The following is a 22,949-nucleotide window of genomic DNA, read 5'->3' as shown; positions in this document are numbered from 1 at the left end:
CTGAGGAACTTCTAACTGGTTATGAATGGCAATTTAATACTGATGCCTCTGTGTTATGAACATAAGTAAACTAGACAATCAGTGAGAACACGGTCTATTTCTTTATAGTTATTCTCAATGTTTTTTATATTGAATTTGTCACCTTCAAAAATGGCTTCATTTTGAACCCAGACATTTTTTCACTGATCTTTTTATTCCTTTAACCTCTTATTTCCAAAAACAAAGAAAAACATAACAATATGCATAGGTTTTAGGATCTCTCCTGCTTTATTAAAATAAGGGACTTCTTTTTGTCACAAGGTAGAAACAACAATGGCATGGACAACAAAGTATAAAAATAGAACAGTTCAAATTCTCTCATCCCAGTTCACACATTCACACATTGAGATTAAAGGGATAAATTAGTAAAAAGACATAAGAATGTGTCAATCACACACAGTGTGAGCCCTCAGTAACAGATGGGCTACAGAAAAGAAAAGCACAAATTCAGGGACAATTTCAACATTGTTTATAACTACATTGACATTCCTTAACACAGTGCTTAGTTTCTGCCCTTTGATTAGGAAGTGTTTCTGAATATTTAAATGGACAACATATGTCAATTTGAGAAGTATATAAATCAGTTTGATGACAAGTCCTATATTACTTCTATTGAAGTACACACAAATATGAGGGTAATGTCACACATGAAAGGAAAAAGCAAGAGTCTTAATTTTACGATAGAGCATGAATTTAGAGACTTGATAGTGAACAGTGAAAAGACTGGCTTTAGACGAGGATCACTTTGATCAGGCAGCAGGGCAGTGTAACATCTTTGGCTAAACGTGTCAGAAAGTGATAAGGCAGTTAGTTTAGTCGCAGACAGTATGGCTTCTAAATGGTGAGACAGTGCATAATTGGACAAAAAGGGAGCAAAGCAGATGTCCATAGCTTTACTCCAGAGGGTTTTGAGGAACGTGTACGTCTGCCAGCAGGTCTGGTCGGAGGCACTCAATGGGGCAGTGGATGTTCTGGAGGAAGGATTGAAAAAGGTAAGGTCACATGGCTAGGTACCGTACAAACAATCCTGTATGGTCATTACATTTAGTAGCACTCTTCATCCGTTTCCCAAGTGAGGTCTTTTTATGCCATTGTATAGTGAGCCAAAAATAAATGAATAAATCACAGACTAGTATGTCATGAACAATTCATAAAAGTAATAATATGGTATGCCATCAAAATGTTGCAAAAAGGACAGTATACTGTGTCATAAAAATGTCATAAAACGTCATAGTATAGTATGTTGTAAAACGTAAAGTCATAGTAATCCATAAAACTCTCATCTATAGTATATAAAAAGGCTAAACTAATTTTGGACAGTACGGCATACAAAATATATCATTAAAACATAAAAAAAAAACATGTATAGTATGACATAAAAAGTGTGTGCCTTTAAAGTGTCACAGTATATTATGTCATAAAAATGTTTTTAAAAAGTCATAGTAGTATGTCATAAAAAATTGTATTGCATGGTATGCCATAAAAATGTAATAAAAAAAGAAATAGTATACAGAAAATACTGAGAAATACTTTGCTCCTAATTAAAAAACAACAACATAATATTACTATTAAAATAATAATAATAATAATAAAATGATTTTACATGAATTCCACTCACTTGTAGTTTGTTTCCATATCTCACAGGCTGCAGCAGACTGGCATCGACATCACCACCTGGTCTGCGGCAGTTCTCACATCGCCAGCCCTGATGAGACCAAACACACACACACAAGCGCACATGCTTCATTTAACTCTCCAGAGGGACCACAAGTTAATCACAAGTCAAAATACGTATCACTGAACAATAGACCCAAAGCCAAGGAGGCTTATATGGCGTACCTGCTGTCCCCCAAAGCACGTGCAGGTGCAGATGGCACCCAGGTACTCCTTCTGCCACTGGTTTCCCACCTGGTAAGTTTTGCCATCATCATAGCACACCGAGTCATCTGTATGGGCGTACATACATGTTTACCTTCAAATGCAACTCCTTCACATCCTTTTGAGACAGTCATAGAATATTTCTTATGGTCTTAAAAGGGCCTTACGGGGTTCACACTTGAACTCTCCTTTGCCATTTCCCAGGCAAGTACAGCTCATCAAGTGACTATTTTCTGCGCGGCGGTCCCACTTCTCTCCAATGCGATAGTTGTTGCCATTGTCATGGCACCACTCTAATGATGGACAAAGTAATAATTAGAGAAACCAAGTAAAGTATACTCTAATTCCAACTATGCTTGTGTACCTCCAGGAAATAAAATATCCAAAAAACTTACTAGATGAATCACATCTGAAGTGGCCACTTCCCAGACCCAGGCACCTGCACCACAGCTTGAAGCCTGTCTCGGACATCCGCTCCCATTCACCACCGACATCGTGGTAGGTTGAAGTAAAGGCATCAAAGCACGAGTCCTTAGTGGAGGGCACTCCCTCTGGGACTGATGGAAGATGGGCGGGGAGAAAAACGAGATAAAAATTTGCGTAAGCCACTAGTTACTTGAAGATTGCTTCACTGCCGTTCCATTGGGATGAACTTCTTTTGAGCTATGATGGTTTTAATTTCATATTAATAATTACACTTTTCATCAGTATCATATCGACAAACGAAAATGCAAACAAACAAACTGTGCTTCTCAAGGGAACCTTTACACTGAGGTTTCATTGCATTAAAACACAGTTGCAGCAAATAAAATAATTATTTATTGACTTGTTTCATTTAGGGTAGGCTTATGAGCAGGCTCTGTACTATTTTTGCTGCATGCGATGTGAAAAATCCTATAGTTGATCATAAAAAACAATGGCCATGTTTCAAATGATAGTCAACTGGAATTATTTAGTGAATTAAAACAGTTTTTTTTCTGCTAGAGAAGAGAAGCTCAGAGCAGCAGAGTGGTAAATATGACATGACTCTATTGTTGAACTGATGGAATAAGTGTTTGTATGTATGTGTTTGTATGTTTGCATGTACGTCATACTAATTAGTAAAGAAACAAGTACTTGGAGGAAGTTCTCATTGACTGTGGGACAGGAAAAAATGCCAGATTATCTCTGCCACTGAGGTAAATCAAGGCTCTTCATTAGCAGAAGTTGCTTTTCACTGGTGTTTGACTGAGTTGGACACAGCGGTTGCTGTAGGGTGCTTACTTGTGTTGCCGGCAGTGACGATCTGCTCCAGTATCTTGTGTTTGAGCGCCCCCATCAGAGCCTCCACGATCACATTATAGTTTGCTCCGGGGGAGAGTCCTATCAGGGTAGCACTGGTGGCTGTGCCTGGAAGGCGGACCTGGACAGGTAAACAGAAACAAGGTTTGTCCACATGAGATAAGATAGTTCATCTAATAAGATTATGATCAGACGGCATGATGGGCTGTGCTGGACTGGAACCCAAGGCCCTCGTCTCTTACCTGGAACATCTTCTCATTTAAGTGTGTGAGGGGATGGCAGGACACCATGTAGGCGTTGCTCTGCTTGTAAGGCTTCCAGGAGATGGAGGTCTGAGTTTGGGCCTCCTGAGGCACACCCGTCTCGTTACCAAACGTGGAGCCGATCGGCAGGTTCAGCTTCAGGATGGGCACTCTGCGGCCCTCTGCATCAGGAAGGGGCAAAAAGACCAGGGGCTCACGAGCTTGCCCATAGGGAGACTGTGGGTTGCCACTGTTCCCGTTATATCTGTTGTTGTCTCCATTGTTGTTGTACTCTGTGTACTCCACATTCTGGCTCTGACCTCCTTGTCCATCCTGGGCATTGTTGCCCACTACCTGGACTGTGTTGTCCAAGTCAGTTTCAGGCACATCCAGCCTGTCCCCAACACCTCCGGGGCGGTTGGGCAGAGGCAAGGGAAGCAAGGAGTCTGGTTCTGAGCGGGGAGAGAGGGTTAGGGAAGCAAGCAGGTTAGATGTGGGGCGGGGGGTAAAGCAGAGCTGCAGTAACATATCTCAGCCAACAGGAGGCGACGGATGTGCAGCATTGCTGGGCTACTTCTTCGCGGCAAAGTGTGTCATAATGCAGTATTACGAAACACACAAGATATTTTGAATGGCATTATCTGGAGGCATTCAAAATAAAAAAAAGTATTATTATTGTTTTAGGAGAACTAACGCTGATTGACTGCACAGTTTATTTCAAAGCCTCTGAGCTGTTGCAGCAACACATTTAAATTCAGCTGAGCAGATTGAAGCTTCCATTCAAACCTTACATTTCAGGAGGATATTTCAAGGGTTTTTAGCCATAACTAATTTGAAATTTTGAATGCATCACCTTGACCATCAAATTTGTCACTGTACAGAGCAGAAAGTCTGAAAATACTCACGAGTCCTGATTTTGCCCACCAGCGGTGTGCTCCTCTGTGTGTTCTGGATGGCGATGATCTTGATGATGTACTCGGTGGCTGGTCTCAGGCCTGAGGAGACAATCAATTATCATATAGTGGACTGAGTTGGTTGCACCTGACTCGTGATTACATGTAAAATAATCATATAACCGGTTGAGCCTGTATGAAGCTTTTCATAAATCCAATTTTTTTGTCAATCAAAATGGAAATAAAAAATAAAATGCGCTGTAGCCCAATTAAATAAGCAAACATGTTATTTCCGTGACAAAACAAGCCCTATACAATATCTCCAATGGCAATATAGTATTTAGTGATAATGCACCAGTTGACAAGGGCATACCATATATGGTGGCGTAGTTTTGGCCGGCGTGGGGTCGTGGGTTGAGCTCTCGTGGGGCTCCTCCTGACTCCTCATAGGTGACGTAGTATCCTGTGATGTGTGTGGCAGGTGGCTGCCAGGTGAAGGAGATGGAGGTGGGAGTCAGAGATGTGAACTGGAGGTTGGTGGGAGCCTGGACCACTGGTTTAGCTATGAAGAAAAACATCATCTTAGATCCTCTGATTGCGTGTTGCTTTGTGTGTGCATTGTCAGGTTACAGTTGGGATTCATGTCAAACGCTACAACTGCATTTCTCATTTCAATTTGGGTTTTAAGACCTGACTTAAATGAGTACTCCACCGATTTAGCAGAGCACTCCTAAAACCTTGTCAAACCCACAATGAAAAGTTGAAAAAAAAGAATCAGAATTGACAGAGATAACAATCTCGAAAATGTCTACTGTGGCTGCTTTTAGCTAAACCATTGTGTGCATTATTCTTTTCATCTCTCTGTCTTTGACCCTTTACATTGCTTGTATTAACATTGTACTGTATATACAGGATTTACTGTATGCAATGAGTGAGAGCGATAAAGCACCAACAACTAGATCAACATTTATGGATCTGAAAAAATCTGAATCAGACACAGATTTGCAAATTTACCTGTTGTAATGCTGACAGTAAATGGGTCGCTCTTGATGTTGCCCTTCAGAGTATACAGGCTAACAGAGTATGTTGTGTCTGGCTGCAGACCTTAGGAAAAAAAAGAATACAAAATAGTGAAATCACACTTCCAATACTTACATCTGTAAACCTGTTTCCATGTTGTTAAAGGTCTGTCTAGCAGGCGGGTCTATTGTACCTGTGAGAGTGTAGATGTTTGTTTCTCCTGGGATGGTCCTGCTGATGGTGGGGTACGAGCCACTGACTGGCGTGGCATCAATGAGGTAACCAGTGATGGTTTCCACCTTGGAGCGCCAGGTCAGCGTGAAAGAAGAATCCTTCACATCAGAGATGCGCACACGGCGAGGAGGACTGACATCTGCATTGAGGAGGAAAGGAAGCGGACATAAGACAGAGCAGTGCATAATAACTGGTGATGACTGTAAATGTGCTCATTTATGGTGCAGCAGGTTACCTTCCAGTGTGGTTGTCTCCCCCTCCAGCGGTCTGCTAGTGACAGAGTTCTTCAGAGCATAGACATGTATCTGATATGTGGTAGCCACCTATAACAAACAAAGATACAGTTGATATTTAATCACTGACTGACAAATGAATTCTTGTAAATCCTGAGATAAGAATTCTTGTTACCATGAGCCCTGGTAAGACGACGCGCGTGGTGTCCGGAGCAACGTTCAACTCTTTGGTGGGGCCGTTGATGTTCTTGGGGTTGACGACCACACGGTAGCCTGACAGGCGTGCATTGGGGGCTTGCCATGACACAGTGAAGGTGGAAGGACCGACCTCTGAGATCAGCAGGCTGGTCGGAGCAGGGATCACTGAGACGGCAAATTACACATTTAGAATTGGAGTCAGGGGACATATAAGCTGGGTCATGAATGTGTTGATGTTTTCTATGTATTTCTACCTGTGGCCTGGGTTCCCACCAAAGGTGTGCTGGGTGTGCGGCCATGGAGGGCGATGACTTTGACAGTGTACTCTGTCCCGGGGCGAAGGTTTCTCAGAACCACAGTGTCCTGGTCACCTCTGGGTGCTGGAAACAGCTCCCTCTCACTCTCCTCTGAGCTGGAGTACAGGACGCGGTATGATGTCACTGTGCCGTCTGGACTGTCCCAAGTGATGCGCATGGAGTTGGAGTCGATGTTAGTGAAGGTCAGGTCCTTGGGGCGGTCCATAGCTGCAGGATGGGAGGAAGACATGGGGGAATTCCTGTGAGCTCTGAGCTGTTGTTTTAAATGAAAGAACGTACACAAGCGAGATGGATGTTTGAGAGGAGACTCAAGCATCCAGATGTAATCCAGCTGGGGAATATTTCCCCAATACCTCATCCTGATTAGGAAACCAGGATTCTCACTAACATGAAATCAAGGAACTCAAGAAATCAGGAAGAAATAATGGAGATGCATGTAAACCGATGCATGTAAATGCACTGAAAAACATTGAGAGTGACTCGCATCACTTGTGCCAAAAATAATCCCTTGATTGAGAAAGTCTTTTGTCAAATATTTTGTCACTGAACTGAGTCAAACTAACCAGTGAGAGCATTCTCCACCACGGGGGAGGAGGGTTGTCCATCGTTGCCCAGGGCATAGACACTCACAACATACTCAGCAGTGGGCATCAGACCTGTGAATGTTATCTGAGTCTGATCTGCAACAGAGGAGCAGAAGAGGAGCCACTGAGATGAGCATACTGTGTTGGAAAAAATATGAAATGATACATATGAAATAAAGATGGCAGCTTTTTTTTTTGGCCTGACTTACCAGGGGCTACCACCTCAGAGTAGGATGGTCCCAGGCCATTTTTGGGGACACTGGTGATTCTGTAGCCTCTGATTGGTCCCTGAGCAGGAGACCAGCGCACTGTGATGGCGTTGTCACGCACGTCAGTCAGTTTCATGTCATTGGGGGGCTCGGTATCTGAAAGACAGACGGACACATAACAAGCTTTAGATTTAGTTTAACCCCTCAACATTTTTATTTTACCAGGAAGCATTTTGTTTTCACGTCGCTGTACCAGTCGTGTGCCTGATGTAGACAGGGGTGTTGGAGGCGGGGCTGTCCCCTCTTCCGGTAACGGCATAGACCGTGATGGTGTACTCAGTACCGGGCTTAAGATCGGTGATGGTGGCGGTGGTCTGAGTGCCTGGGATGGTGAACTCTTGAGGAGCCTCACCACCTAGAAAGAGAGTGAAGAAGAGCAGAGTGTAAAATTCCAAATATCGGCGAGGTTAAGAGGAAACTATTACTACTATGACTTATGTACGGACCTATGCCTCCATAGGTGATCCTGTAGTTCTTCACTGTGACAGAGGGGGCGTCCCAGCGAATGGTGATGCTGGACGGGGTGGACGATGTTACCTCCAGGTCAGTGGGAGCATCGGAGACTGGAGAGGATTAGAAGAACAAATTGAAATGTCTATAAAAACAAATAATTAAGGTCAAGATTCAGCTAATTAGTGTCAGTAAGAAAAGAAAAGGAGAGGCTGTAGTGGAAACCAGTGTAGAAACTCACTGGTGGCCTGCGTGCCAGCCAGAGGCTGACTCTCCTGATTGTTGTTGACAGCATACACATACACCAGATACTCTGTCTCTGGTGTCAGTCCGCTCAAAGTGAAGTGGTTCCTGGTTGGGGGCAGCCTCTCGTCTTTCGACCGCCCGCCGCTTGTCTTCTGAAAGTTGATGCGGTAGCCGGTGATAGCAGCGGTCGGAGCCAGCCAGTGAATGGTGAAGGAGTTGGTGCGAATGTCGGAGAAATCCAAGCCAGTGGGGGAGTCCAGAGCTGCAGGGAAAGGAGAGAGACTTTAAATTACAACATTTTAGCAATTACGGGATTGTTGACTTGGACTGGTGTCATAATCCAGTGGCCCCCAAACTAAACATGCATTCACATGCAACCATAGCTCAGAATTAACAGCATGAATATCTACTATTTGATTTTTTTAGATGGGTTAACAACACAAATAACATTAAATTATAGTATGAAATATGTATGAACATGAGCATTTAAAAACATCAACTATCTAGTCGTTAAATAAGTCAGGAATAAAAGAAGTCAGCTGTTGTAAGCTATGTTACTGTGCATATTTGCATATACATATTGTTTCTTTATTAAATAAACAAGAAATGTGTTTGTTCTGTTCAAAAGCAATGATTAGCTGCTGCATCATTGCATATTTAACAGGATTTTTAATGCAGTGATTTTCTGATTTTGATTTGTTGTTGTTTTGGTCGTCAAATGTCTAAAAACAAAATAGTTAATGTAGGTATTGCCTTGTTTTTATGTGATGAAACATTAAAAAATGACAGTAAAAAAAAATGGAAATTAACAAGCCTTGTGGCACCCTTGATGCACTTCGGAAACCACAGTCATACTCACTTGTCCTCTGAGTCCCTGTGGCTGGTTCACTTACTCGTTCACCGTACACACAAACAACACTTATACGGTACTCAGTGTTGGGCAGCAGGTCTATATGGAAATGGGGAGATAAGTATACAGTTAGAATGGCTTGACATGGAGCATTGCAAAGAAAAAACAGTAATTTTGGACTTTAAATCTAATTTTCTGTTAGACACTTTTAAACAGATCATCTTACTCTCTAGCACAAAGGTGTTGGTGGCTCCGCCAACATTAACCTCTTTGATATCATCGTCTGTGGCTACAGGATGGTAACGAATGACAAACCGAGAGATGTCGCTCGGTGTGGCCACATGGGGGACTGTCCATGTCACCCTAATGTGGTCAGGACCCACCCCTCTAAACTGCAGGTTGGTGGGAGCTGGAATAGCTGTAAGAAGAAGAGGTTAAAAGTTATAGCTAACACAGGAAAGATGTAATTGAATAAAAGCAGATTTTATATATTATAGTGTTTGAGTTAATCATGTGTGTTAATAAAAGGGCTGTTAATGTGCCTTCATCAATTCTCTCAGATCAAAACCCAAGCCCTCCCCACAGATGGAGTGAAAGAGTTAAATCACCAGCTTGTGTTTGCTTTGTGTGTACGGTCGGCTCGCTTTCCCCCTCCTCTGTAACAGTGAAGATACTGATGTCATAGTCCACACCCGGCTCCAAACCACGAATCGTGTAATAACCGGCAGATGCTTCCACCATATCTTGAAAAATTGGCAAGCTCTCGCCTGACGTTACTACCGTTATCCGGTAATCTTTAATGGTAGTATAGTTCAGAGGGATCCAGCGCAGGCCGATGGTGGTGTCAGTAATGTCGACAAAGTCAATGTGACTGGGCGTGGGGATGTCTGAAAGGGTTAGGTCAGTTGCAAAGTGCAAGCAAAATTAGAGAGACAGAAAGACCCAATAGCCATAATAATTACATTAGTTATATCATTGCATTCCCAAAAAAGCAGTCAGAGATCCAGAGTGGAACAGTAGCCATGCTAGATAGAGAACATTACAAATGATTGTAGTCAATAGACATTCACAGTTTATGTTATAAATGAAGCAGTGATTAATAATACTGTCCTGTGCATGCTAAAAAAAAAAAAAAGATTCCCATCCCGATTAATAAACATGACCTGCATGCATGGTACCAATCATCATGTTAGTTGTAGGTTATGATCATTAAACAATGTCTTTTTTTTTTTTACAAAGGGGTTGCTCATTATAACAAACCCACAGAGGTTAGACCCAAACTCTGCAGCTCCATGGATCCTTTTAGTCTATTTTAACAAAAGGTCAGAGCTTTGTGTCTGTCAGCTTGTTAGTTATTCTGCATGAATGTATTTTAAGCTTCTTTTTTTTAAGCCAATTTCAAAAATAATGTATATGTGGGGTAATATGAAGAGGAATACACTGTAAGGGTGGGAATATTGAGACTATTACTGTAATGACAGGAAGTGAAATATTGGAGTTGGCTCCAGTTTGACTTCGACCCAGCCTTTCATGGCAAATTCATCTCATCCTTTTATTCCTCTGTCACAGAGACACAGCGAAGTTGTGTTTGATGCCAATTTACACGTGTGAATGCTTTGCTGGTGGCTCCTACCTGGTGTGACAATTGTGGACACGGGCGCACTTTCCAAATGGTCCTTGGTAGTGAAGACACTGATGTTGTACTCGGCCCCCAGATTCAGGCTCTCAAGCATGCATGAGGTTTGATCTGCTCGGACAAACTCTTCCAGGGTGTTTCCTCGCTGGCCGTTGGTCGGCGTGCTTGTCACTCTGTAGCCCGTGATGCCTGCAGAGGGTGGGGGAACGTGACAAATATGGAGGAGGTCGAACATAATGTCAAGAGGTTCTTGCAATGTATGAGTCAAAAGGAAATACCGAGAAGAGACATTTGTCCAGGTGGTTAAAAAATACCATTCAAAGGCCAAGGTCTAGACTTGGCGAGACCCAATGAGCAGTCAGTGCGTGGGGAACACAGTCAATATTTACCTGGTGTTTTGGAAGCTACCCAGTGGACAATGAGGTCTCCTGTGACGGGGTTGGACTCTACTCTGAGGTCAGTGGGAGAAGACAGGGCTGCAAGGAAAGGAAAGCAGATCATGACACACATGAGAAACTTGATTCGATGCAGCAGTAACTTCCTAAACAAACTCTCAAGAACAGTGCGATGCGGGCCCACATTAAATCAATCTGGTGATCAGTTATACAACTTGTTTTATAGTGAAAGTGAATTGGATACACACAAGTGACAACATTGCGGGTGATGGGGTTTCCACGGTGGCGTCCGTTGAAGATCGGCTGAACGCTGTAGGTGTACTGAGTTCCAGGAATCAGACCAGGAATATAAATACGTCCAGAGTCAGAGGTATCTTCTCTGGGAGACTCGCCTACCTGGCTGGGGAGCACAGAGAGCTGGGGGAAGGAGGCAGAGATCAGAAACCTGGAAAATACACTTAACACACAAAATATACAGCAAAGACATTAAATCTACATGGAGTGATTTTTTTTTTTGGCCACCTGGGGGCAGCGCAACAAGCAGTGAACCCAATATTGATATATTATCACCTTATAAAGTTGATGTCATCTACGAATAACCTCTTTCACATTACACATCAGGGTTTGAATCATTACTAGTAAGACAATATTGATTAGGCAGCTATAATTTTGTGTGATTATGAACAGTCGTTTCTCTAGATGATGAACTGATTTCTTTTTTTTTTTTGAGAAGATGAAGTTGTCTACCTTGTAGCTGAACCTGCGAATAGGTATCCAGGAGACGATGATAGAGCTGTCAGTGACCTCAGTGCTAAAAGCAGGAGCATTTCCCATCTGGGGAGCTGGGAGGAGGACAGAATGGGGAAAAGTCAAATCAATTTCATTGCAAACCATCCTCTCTGCAGATGCTGCGTTTCTCTTAATACTGACCGGTGGTAAAATATGTAGTGATGCCTTCGCTGAGGTCATTGTCAAGCTCTGAGTGCAGGACGGCCGTGTACTGGGTGTCTGGACGTAAATTCCTCAAAGGGTACTGTGTGACCCTGCCAGGGATCCTCTTCTCGATGGGGTTGGAGCCCTCGATGCTCAGGAAGAGACGGTAGCCGCTGACGATGGCGCGGGGAGCCTCCCAGATGACCATGGCACTGTCGAAGCTAATGTCAGTGAAACGCACATCGGTGGGAGAATCAGGTTCTGGAGGGAATAAAAATTATAGCACATGTAAGGAAAACAAATCTCTCATCTTTTATACATATTGTGATCCCTCTGCGTCTAACTCGGGCCTCCTTTGTCTATGGCGATACTTACTAGTAGACTTTTCTCCCACAAGCGGCTTGCTCTCCACTCCGCCATTGATGGCGTAGATGTAGAAGCGGTACAGTGTGCCCGGCTGCAAGTGTGTGATATCAGCATATGCGTTGGGTGAGAAAGGCAGCTGCAGGAGCCTCGTCTCAGTGCCGTCTGGACCGACGGGGGTGAAGTGTACCCGGTAAGCGGTCACCTCGCTGGGTGGACCGGTCCAGGTGATGGTGATCTTCATATCCGTAACCTCGTAGAACTGAAGGTCTGTGGGTGCTGGGACCTCCTCTGTGGACAGGAATTGGTAGATTGATTGACAAGGGAAAGTCAGAATCAGTCTTAAAGATACCCTTGACCACTAGTAACACTATGTTTTTATGAGTCGGCCCTTATTTTGTTGGGAAAAACACTGAACATAAACATAATTTTACAAAACAATCCACAGAGCAACTTTAAGTTAGCTGTGTAAATACTGTACAAGGTTAAAAATGCTAAATACAGCAATAAATCTAAAACCGTCATTGTGTCTGCAACCATCTGTGTAAAAGTGCAATAAAAGGCTTTAACAATTTACAGATCTCAACAATAAAGACTCAGACAAAACAGAAAAAAATGAGAGAAATGCCAAACAACGCATAGGTAAAACTAATTTCTTTTTTAGCATAATAAAACAATACGTTTTGCTGTGCCAGGCCCAAGGAGGGATTCAGAAATGTAAGATATACTGAGGATTTATGAAGTGTGTGTGTGCCTTTGTGTGGGTGTGGGCAGCACATGCATGGTTGAGTTTCATAAGTGTTTTAACTAAATCTTAACAGGTGTCTGTTCCTGAGCCCACCATGAATTAAAGAGAGTTCATTCAGGGGCCACAGACTAAGATTACACTAACTAGAAACCCTAGGATGAAGATAAGAGGATATTACCATGGTATGGTTATAACTGTAAGAGTATATTTTGACAAAGCAATGTTTTGACAAGCTCAGTCTTTCCCAAACACGAAAAAGCCCTTCCTAAAGCTGCCTGGCCGTATAAGGAATCTTTAGCTGCGACTCTAAACTCAATCTGCTCTGATTTCACTGTCAGTCAAAAGACAAAGAATGATGTGAAAAGAATAATTTATCATCTACAGAATAGAATAACATACTGTGAATGTTTTAATAAAAAAAAAGAAATTCGATTGGCCGAAGTTGTAAAGCAGTTTTCATTCATTTCAGCCTTTTTATTAAATGAAAGATCATATGTAATAAAAAATGGGCACCTGGTACAGGGGATCCGGCAGTGTTGACCTGCACAAAAACAGGCTCACTCTCCTGGTCCTCCTCCACAGCGTAGATGCTGATGTTGTAAAGGAGACCGGGGTGAAGATCTACCAGGGTCACTGAGGTTTCTGAGTCCGGCAGGTTAAGCTCAGTGCTGCTGCCTTCCACTGACGGCGTGTACACCACCCGGTAACCTGGCAGGCGCAAACATACAGTTACACACAGCCCAAATAAAATGGATCTCTATAGCAAACAACTAAATTATGTATAAACACATTTCCTACCAGTAATAGGAGCATTAGGCCTGGACCAGCTGACTCTGATAGAGGACTCTCCCACCTGATCGACTGTATGCTGAGCAGGAGCGTCAGGAGCTGGGGAACGGAAAAGAATGGAGATCAGTCACATTGTATTTTGTGAAATAATGTACTTGCATAATCCTGATGTTATTGTCATGAGAGAGGAGAGGGATTCTCCCACCTGTAGTCTGGGTGGTAGTCAGAATGAGGTTTGGTTGTCCCTGATCTGGGAGCTCATAGACGTTGACGTTGTATCTGCGTCCTGGCAGGAGGTCAGCAATGGTGACAGAGGTGGCTGTGCGTGGAACATCTGGAGAAGGCGACAAAAAGTCAGTTAATACACAAACCAGTATATCCAATGAGAAGGGCTGCTCAATGGCAATATTGGATTTTTAGGATTTTTGCAAGTATACTCACCATGTATTTCATTTTGAGATTAGTCTAAAACAGGCAGACTTTTCTGGTTATTTTCCAGAAAATGTACACGACAATATGTATCAATACCTCGATTTAAAACTACATATACCACTTTGGAGAATTGTACCCATATTGCCCACTCCTAAGGGAATTGGTGGTGATTACAATTAACCTGAGATACCTCAGTCAGAACCTCAACAGAAAAACTACCCAATAAATCGATCCATTTAGTTATTTGGATGTGACATTATGGAGGTATTATGGAAGTTTCAGTCACGTCAAAGGATCTCACCTAGGACTTTCGGCTTGGCCCCGTCCTCACTGAGCTCATACTCCACCCTGAAGCCAGAGATGGTAGACGAGGCTGACGTCCAGGACACGACAAAGCTGTTTGAGGTGATTTCTGTCACAGACTCAGAAGTGTCCACCACCGCACGAGGTGGGGTCGTCTCTCCCTCCGACGTTTCCACTTGAGAGATAAAGACACATAATGCTCCTGTGAAAAATATCTTTAGATTCGTGGCATCGAGAGAATGTATTCGCCCAAGTTTACTCACAGGAACCATGGTTAGTGGTGAAATCGAACCGTGTGACCTCACGGCGTCCGTAGCGCAGGATGCTGATCAGCTGACCCTCGTAGGTGATGCCTGGACGCAACCCGCTGATGGTGTAGGAGTTGAGGTGGCCGGGGACGGCGACCTCCCTCCAGGGCGCACGGGTATTTTTCTATCAGAAGGGGTAAAAAGATAAAAAAGTTAATGGGTTAAAAGTCACATTTTTCTACCATAAAGCATAAATTGAAGAGCAGATCATCTTCTTCTGCAGATGAAGATCATGTGATCGATAGCATTTTATCAGCTGCTGTTTCCGAACTCAAGGGTGGACTCTGAACCTCTGCTTTTGAGCAAACATGGACAACAAAACTTTAAAGTGTTGAGCGAAATCTGCTGATGAAGAGCATGTTATATGAATGAAAAGCTCCAGAATCGCTACTAAATGGACCTCGTAGTGAGATCATTTTCTCAACTTTGATTTCTAAACTCTTGTTGGCAAACATTAATCGTTATAGTAATGAATAATTTGGACAGCACAGATGATAAAGTTTAATAGAAATATGAGAAAATCGGAGAGAATTTACAGGAATCATTCATTAAGTCAAAAAATGTAGACTTTATATATGTATATTTTGGACTGGACTCCGGCTCAGACCCATTTACTGCCACATCCTGCTTTTGGGAGTATTTGCACTCTGTCGGAAAACTACACAACTTTCTCAGCAGGACAGCCAGACGAGGACTTTGCGTGCCTTTTCTGCCCAAAATACACAAACCCCTTCAGAGGAAATCTGTTTGACTTCAATTAAGCTTCATAAACACTTCAACCAGCCTGTCAGTCCTTGAGGTCTTCAAAGAGAAATAGATGTGTGAGAACAGAAATCACAGAGAGGGGGATGTTTTCCTTGGAGTCTGTGTGTTTGTGTATGTGGACTGTAAAGGGGACTTAATGTACCGTGTTTGTCCATGTTCAAACTCCAGTCAACATTACCAAAAGCACTTCACTGTTTGCTCACCTTTCCTAATGCTACCGGTCAGCAAATCTAAAGGCAATTTCTAACCTGAACCAAAAGAGTGACTCACAATTCTCCATTTGAGGATGTACTGGGTGATTTGAACAGATGACGGGGGGTTCCACTGAATGGGGTGGGAGTCTGGCTGTTTTCCTGCCTCTGTGATGATCACCTGGACAGGTCTGTGGCCGTCTGAGCAGCAGGTGTAGGAAGAGAGAGAGAGAGAGAGAGAGAGAGTAGGAGAGACACAGAACAAAGCTGCTATTAGTGATGAGAAAAAGACTCAAAGACATGTAATGTAACAGTGTTACCTGTAGAGAGTGTGGGTGGAAGTTGGCTACTTTTTGGTGAGGCTCTGTCAGATCGTTTCATCGTTTTGGGACAGAACCAAACCACCAGACGGTGCTAAACCAGCTCAAACACCCGCTGACATCTTACAGTCCGACATAACACCGGAGCACTATATTCATCACAGTTTATCTAGCTTACATATAGCTTTTCAAGCCCCGCTCCGCACACACCATTGATCATGGTGAGATAGATGATGCAACTGTAACTTTTTAGGTCAATGTTTGATTCAGGACACACAATGTGCTGCAGTAAAAAGTACCACATTAAGCAACTTTTATCTAACAAGAGGGAGACATTGGAGGCAGGAAGTGTGTATGAATCCCCTCCCCCCCAGCCCAGCATCCTTTTCCCCTCAGCAGGTCAGCACAACTACAAAGACCGAGGGGAAGACAGCGGTGATGTGATTGGCAAGCACTTCTCCATTTTGCAGACTTCAAAGTCGGGAAAAACAGCTAACCCCCGCTTCCCTTCACTAACCTGGCAAGTGAACTTTTCATTTCCGTGACGTGTGATGGGAGGATAGGGGTAGGTGAGAGGATGGAGGGTTGAATAAGTACACCAAACACACATTAAGCACCAACTGCTGTGTCACTCAGTGGAAGGAATTAACACGTTCCCAATTAAATAATAACACTTAAACCAGCATATTCAAATATGGACCATGGTGACTCTGCCGAAAAAGAGCTGTACACCGACTGAACTGGAAGGCAGCGTTAAACTGATGGTGTTTGGAGGATTAGTTTTCCTTACCTTGGTAGGTCTGCTGAGGTTCACATCTCATCTCTCCAATCCCGTTACCATAGCAATAACAGCGGTAGCGGATGCTATGGATGACTTTGTCCCACGTCTCTCCAATCTGATAGAAAGCCCTGGTTTGTGGCTCCTGACACTGATCTGTTTGAGAATACAGAGGAAAACAAAGGTATTAGATGGGACAAAGAGGGGTGGGGTTGTATTTTCCAGATTTAAAAAAAAGCATTAGCATTTTTATTCAGCGGGTGAGAGCCGTGAACGCACCGATTGCGTCACACTTCCAGCGTCCACGTCCCTGTCCATAGCAGGTGCAGTTCATCATGTAGCCCTCGTCGTGGAGTTTGGAGAATTCTTGGTTTACTTCATAGTACAAGCCATCAACAACACACTGGTCTGGACATTGAAAAAAGGGAGTGAAGTCAGCATACCTTAATGCTTCAAGACAAATTAAACAGTTTTGTTTAATATCCAAATGGAGGTAGCTCTCTGACCTCGCAGCTGTGAGTGAGCCACACAGCTCCACTCCCCGCGGCCGTTACCCAGGCATGTGCACTCCATCGTGTGACCCATGACATCATGGCGTTTGTCCCACTTATCGCCTACACGGTGCATCACTCCATCGTTGGTGGTGCATGACTCCTCATGGGCTGCATAAAGAAAGATGGGGATGAATAAATAAAAACAGTACTGTGTGTGTTCGTGCCGGAAATTCCAGTGTCACCACTCTGTATGGAATCAAATGCTGTAAATGTAACAGCCCTGATAGAGTCATTACTCTCCCATGACCATAAACCCCAATAAGTCCCCAATTATCTACAAGTGACCCATGCAACCAAACCGTCATTAGCATCTATGACAACAAGATGAAATAAAGTCCAAAGCATTTAGTGTAATTACATCCCCTACAAAAGAAAATATATCCATAGCATGTTAGTTTGGACAGAGCCAGGCTAGCTGTGTCCCTGCTGTTACCCGGTCTTAATGCTAAGCTAAGCTTTTATATTGTGAATGTAAACTGGAAACCCTTCAGAACTATTGTTCTAAACTTTTCTCTAGAAGGAAATGAAATGGTCAGTTAGTTAATAAACATTTAACTGTCAAGTCTCAAAGTGACTGCATGAGGGGAACACAAACTAACAAAGCAGCACACACACTCACCAGCCATGGGGCAAAATCCAAAGCGCTGCTCTGTGTCGTAGTCATGGGTGGTGCCACACCACCTCATGTTGTCACGACGCCCGTCGGAGGTGCAGTCAGTGTAGTTGCGGCCACTGTAGAGGAAGGGGAAGTGGCACAGGCCGCCGTTGGAGTTGCCACCTCGTGTTGCCACAATGGCTGGAATAGAGATGGAAACACTGTATATCACATCAGACCACTATGTCATGTCTTCTCTAGAGTTTGGGGACTGTGATAGACAACATTTGCACCAATATTCTGTATCTTCAAATGTGGCAATTTTCAAACCAAAATTTACAAATACCCAGAAAGGGAAATGATACATTAAGTGTGAATTTAATTAACATCAAAACACAAATGAACAAGTAAATGAATTTACTGATGTTGAATAAAATTACATTGCAGGTTGTACAGACTTTTTAGAGGTAAGATATGGTGAGAGATGACAGTGACGGGCAAAAGCTGATATATCTACAAAACCAATGAAAATGGTCAAGCCCAGTCTCACCGTTCTTCTCAGTACAGAACGAGTACTGCTGGTCTCTCTCATAGTCTGAAGATGTAGCGCACCAGAGCTGCCCGTCTGAGCGTCCGTCTGAGGTGCAGGAGTAGTAGGTCTTTCCCATGAAGACGAACGGGAATGCACACGGCTGGCCGTTAGAGGTGCCACCATAGGTCAGCTTCCTGGCCTCTGCACAGACAGGAAGGGGAGGAGCGAGAAAATGGTAATTATAGTAGAGACAAAGCGATGTACATCTAATAATTGCGATTATTTGAGTGTTGTGACGTGAATTGGGGGCTCACCCCACTCCTGACAGCTGACTCCGTTGCCCAGACAGGTACAGAGCATCTGCTTGCTGCCCTGGCTTCTGAACCAGCGCTGTCCATCGTAGTAGGTGGCTCCAGAGTCTGTGCGGCACGTCCCCTCGATGGGGGGCTCTGGCAACTGCTGAGTCTGGGAATGGGTGGGGGTCAACGCGACAGTACCCGTGGCTGTATACCGCCGAACAGATGGAAAGAATGTTGAGTGTCAGAGAAAGGTTTGTAGCAAAATGGAACTTCAGCAAGAGTTTTTAAATCTCACCTCGACCTGCGTTGTGTCTCTCACACTTCCACTCTCCACGGCCATTTCCTAAGCACTGACACTGCACGATGTGTCCACTTGTGTCCGTCTTTGTCCATGTGTCCCCAATACGGAAGGACCTCCTGGGGTCCTTGTCGTTGCAACGGTCTGGTTGGAGAACAACAGCGGTCAGCAGCCGATACTGAAGAATGTCAAAGTGTGTGTTCATGTGTTTGTACTCCTCTTACTCCTTGAGGTGCAAGTGATGCGGCCATTTCCCTCTCCCAGACAGGTGCAGTCCAGCATCATCCAGCCTTGGTACGGTTTCTCCCAGGTCTCCCCCACGACGTACGATGATGCAGCGTTGTTGTCATAGCAACGCTCAGCTGCACAGATAACACAGGGGTTTAATTACATCTGCAGTTTGTCGGGAGCCACTGTAACATCTGGCATGAAATCACAGCGTCAGGAGACATAAACCAAGTGAAAATCAATAGCTGTGGAGTAAGATGGGCAAAGAGGAAAGACGTGCTCTCTCACACACTTACCTTGTTTGTCTGGACTATTGTCAAATATTTACAGTGCTATCAAACACAGTCATGCTTCTGAGGAATAACCCTGTCTATAAGTTTGTGTGTGTGTGTGCTGGCAGCTGAACACACAAGCTTGCATGTTTAAGTTGCGACATTTCACATTTATCTGCATTCCGGAGGTCATACGGAAAGTGTTGACGTCCTGGTTTCACCTGCAGGTTTGACTTAAGTACTCACCCACTGGTTTGCAGGTCCACTCTCCTTTGCCATTTCCAAGACACACGCACTCCAGCATGTAGTCAGCCGTGTCATGAGGCCTCTGCCAAGTGTCCCCGATTTTATAAGAACTCCCACCTTCATGGCAGCGATCTGTGAAGGAGAAAGCGTATGAAGTTGCATTGGTTTGAAAAGATATCCGGAATATGCATTATGACACATGCCCATTATTCAGATTGTATGTTTAATCAATAGCGTACAATTGAGTGAAATGTTCAATGAAAACACCCAGAGGTAATGCTGTGTTTCCAATGCGTGGAAGAAGCAGGGAAGACAATCCACTTATCTTTTATCAAGAAAATAACACAGAAGTGACAAACTAGAAATGATCTAATTCTAAAATCACTGGCAAACATTTTACCATGTCTAATATTTAATTCAATACTCACTTGCAATGGTACAGCTGATCTTGCCACGACCGGAACCAATACAGGTGCAGTCCCACATCATCCCGTCCTTTGGTCTCTCGTAGGTTTCACCGACCCGGTATGTCCGGTCATTGTGCTTATCATAACAGGACTCCTCCACTGAGAGAAAAGCAGAGGGAATACTCATGGTAAAGAGTTTGATATTGCAGTGGATATTTCTATTGCTGCGTAAAGACGCACTGACGACTTGACAAGAATGTTTCTCAATATGTTCCCAACTTTTTTCGAAGTAACTCAGGACTGGTGTCTCAGTCATGGTGGGATTTACTTCTTTTTTCTTTTTTTTTTTACTTCACTTGTTGGTATTGACACAAAAGTTCTGAAACAAATTGATACTGCCTTTCCAGATGTGGAAAGTGAGACTGCAAAGAAATGGTCTGCTAAGACATTTCTGTATCGAACCGGTTGGTCTCTCACTGACCTTCAGGTTTAGTTTTACATTTGATGCCTGCTGCTCCATTGCAGGTGCATATCAGTGTACTACCACGGTAGGGTTTCTCCCACTGCTCGTTCAGTCTGTATGAGCGACCGTTTTCCTCACAGCCGACTAGAAATCATATTAATGATTAATCATTAAAAAAAATCTTTGACTTTTTACACATAATAAAAAAAAAAAAATTAAACTCAAGAACACTCGATGGTTATGGAAGTCCTTGTACCAACCTGGAGACACGGCCGCTGCGTCATTGAGCTGAGGAAACACCTGATACTGGCCAGTTTGTCTTTTGCTCTTCTTTGGTAAGCCGTGGACTGCGCTGCTTACGCACAGCGCAACCAGTAACCCTGTCAGTGGGCCGCCAGTCATTTTGTGGGAAAATACGGATTTCAAGGTAGAGAAGAAAAAGTTTTACAAAAGAAGCATGTGCAGAACTGAAAGTTTAGCTTGGAGAGGTTCTAATTTCTGTCCCTTATTGTCAGATCCCCGCTGCCACCGAGCAGCTGCGCCAGACCGAGGAGAGGGGAGCGCGCTGGCTTTATACCCGGACACGCCGCTGCAGCCTATTGAGGGGGAGGGCTTTGACTGGAGCTTTGGATGACTCGCCCGAGTGTGGGCAATTCTGACACTCGACACTTAACTTTCAAGACAGAGAGCCACAAGACAAATCAGTGACATATCAGAATGACAAACAAAGCAGCCTGCACTACAGCTCGATAGACACCCTAATTAAGTGATATAAGCACTAATAAAATAGTTGTGTTATCAGAAGCAAGTCTTTTCTTGCCGTTAGCATTAAACATTTTTAAAATGCAAAGAAAGACACATGATACATTTGTTTTAGCACTCCCAACTTCCAAAACATGGTCCAACAAAACACTATGTATCACAATCCTAAATATGTGGTGTAGCTAATAGGGCTCTGATTTAAATCTCCCCAAATCCCCCAATGTCCCCCAGCTCCGGGATTTGTGCAACTATGTGTATTGGGATCTATAACGATATCAGGCAATACATCTATAATATGTTGTGTTTTTCCAAATCTTTTGTGGACCCATGGTGGCTGGTGGCCCCTGTGCAGCAGGGTCTATAGCTCTGTACCTCCCTGCATCCCAAATGAGCAAAAACACCCAGGGGCTCCACACGGCAGAACAATCATAACTTTTCTTGATGACTGGCTGTTCAGTCACTAACAACAGCTCTTCCATCATTTCCTCTATTCAAAATGAACATCTGTGGATACCACTTGGACTGATAGTGCCTATACAAATGCCTTTAAGGTGCTGTGCTACTGTGCTGCTGTGCTACACCTCAGTCTTACCTCAATCCTATTCACCTCCCACCACATGCACAAATCCACACCGTCTCTCTCGACCCTGATCTACATCCATCAGTGTCATTTGTCATCTATGGTTTAGACAAATAAGTATACTGTTACAGAGAAAACAAACACTATACCTGCTTCCTCTTATGTCTATAATTCACATTACGTCTGCATGACTTTTCCAAGCAAAACCATAGTCTTCTGTTTTCATGTCGGAAAGTGCAATGTCCTATTCTAAAGCCGAGTCTTCACCCTTCAGAAAAAAAAGAAAATAAATGTTGTTTTAAGCTAACATTATGATTAACTTAAGTATCAAGGGTAACGTTTCTGCTTTTGAATACAGAATCAATTGTGTTTTGAAGAATCTAACATATTAAATATTCCTTGATCATCAAATGAATAGACCGTCTGGCACCTAAATGGATACATAAATTCAAATGTCCCCAACATACGAGAGACTTTCTTGCCATCCATCGGTACATTGCAGTGGAGACGCTGTGGGGCCTTCTTGGTCAAGGAGGTGCAGATGCGTGATCAGCTGAGGTCATCAGCAATGTGCACACCAAGAAAGTTGGTGCTCCTGACCTCCTCCATGCAAGGAGCCGTTGACGAGAAGAGGGAGGTGGGCAGCGCCGGCCTTCCTGAAGACAATCGTTGTCCCTTTCATCATGTCAACGTTGTTTTCTTGTCTCTCAGCGTCGACAAAACGAGAGAGAGAGACAGAAGAGACTAATTTTCTGCTTAAGTGACCTCAAATCATAAGTGCTTTTAACACTGATCACATGGTCAATTTCAGTAAAGGTGCTTAATTGAATTGAAGCTTTATAACACTTAAATTAGTTAAATGTTCACTTTTCAGTTGTTATCTTTATGGCGGCATCTGTATTTGTATTGGATAATTCTAGATATGTAGAACAACATTTAATACACGTTACCCTTCAATCAACCAGCAACATATTTTATTTTTTTGTAAAACCTTGAAGTCTTATAGAGTGAAAACAAC

General features: G+C 43.5%; 1 protein-coding gene across 2 annotated transcripts; it reads right to left on the bottom strand.

The window, feature by feature from the left end:
* Positions 1-244: 244 nt before the first annotated feature.
* Positions 245-21,123, bottom strand: fn1b (fibronectin 1b). Of its 2 annotated transcripts, XM_068730867.1 has the most exons (46): positions 20,850-21,123; positions 20,608-20,733; positions 20,148-20,285; positions 19,720-19,851; positions 19,198-19,335; positions 18,971-19,117; positions 18,691-18,879; positions 18,395-18,577; positions 17,869-18,045; positions 17,202-17,357; positions 16,975-17,103; positions 16,708-16,851; positions 15,677-15,798; positions 14,597-14,765; positions 14,332-14,508; positions 13,804-13,932; positions 13,608-13,697; positions 13,323-13,517; positions 12,074-12,352; positions 11,696-11,959; positions 11,513-11,607; positions 11,014-11,182; positions 10,760-10,846; positions 10,368-10,559; positions 9,343-9,621; positions 8,961-9,152; positions 8,744-8,833; positions 7,880-8,146; positions 7,635-7,751; positions 7,382-7,543; positions 7,129-7,284; positions 6,899-7,015; positions 6,273-6,542; positions 5,996-6,183; positions 5,823-5,910; positions 5,547-5,726; positions 5,348-5,437; positions 4,707-4,895; positions 4,346-4,435; positions 3,441-3,892; positions 3,181-3,319; positions 2,313-2,474; positions 2,085-2,210; positions 1,879-1,985; positions 1,658-1,744; positions 245-1,010 (listed from the first exon to the last, which is right to left on the bottom strand). In XM_068730867.1, exons 1-46 carry the CDS (start codon positions 20,989-20,991, stop codon positions 933-935), a joined length of 7,395 nt encoding a protein of 2,464 aa, XP_068586968.1. In that variant the 5' UTR covers positions 20,992-21,123; the 3' UTR covers positions 245-932. The 2 variants fall into 2 exon arrangements, with proteins under 2 accessions (XP_068586968.1, XP_068586967.1); XM_068730866.1 differs by lacking the exon at positions 9,343-9,621.
* Positions 21,124-22,949: the final 1,826 nt, after the last annotated feature.

This window comes from Cebidichthys violaceus, unplaced genomic scaffold (genome assembly GCF_023349555.1).
Source record: "Cebidichthys violaceus isolate CVI_PGR_0920_01 unplaced genomic scaffold, fCebVio1.0.p SCAF_5, whole genome shotgun sequence".
Lineage (NCBI taxonomy): Eukaryota > Metazoa > Chordata > Actinopteri > Perciformes > Stichaeidae > Cebidichthys > Cebidichthys violaceus.
Note: the sequence above shows the minus strand (reverse complement) of the source record. Positions and strands in the feature narration are given on the sequence as shown.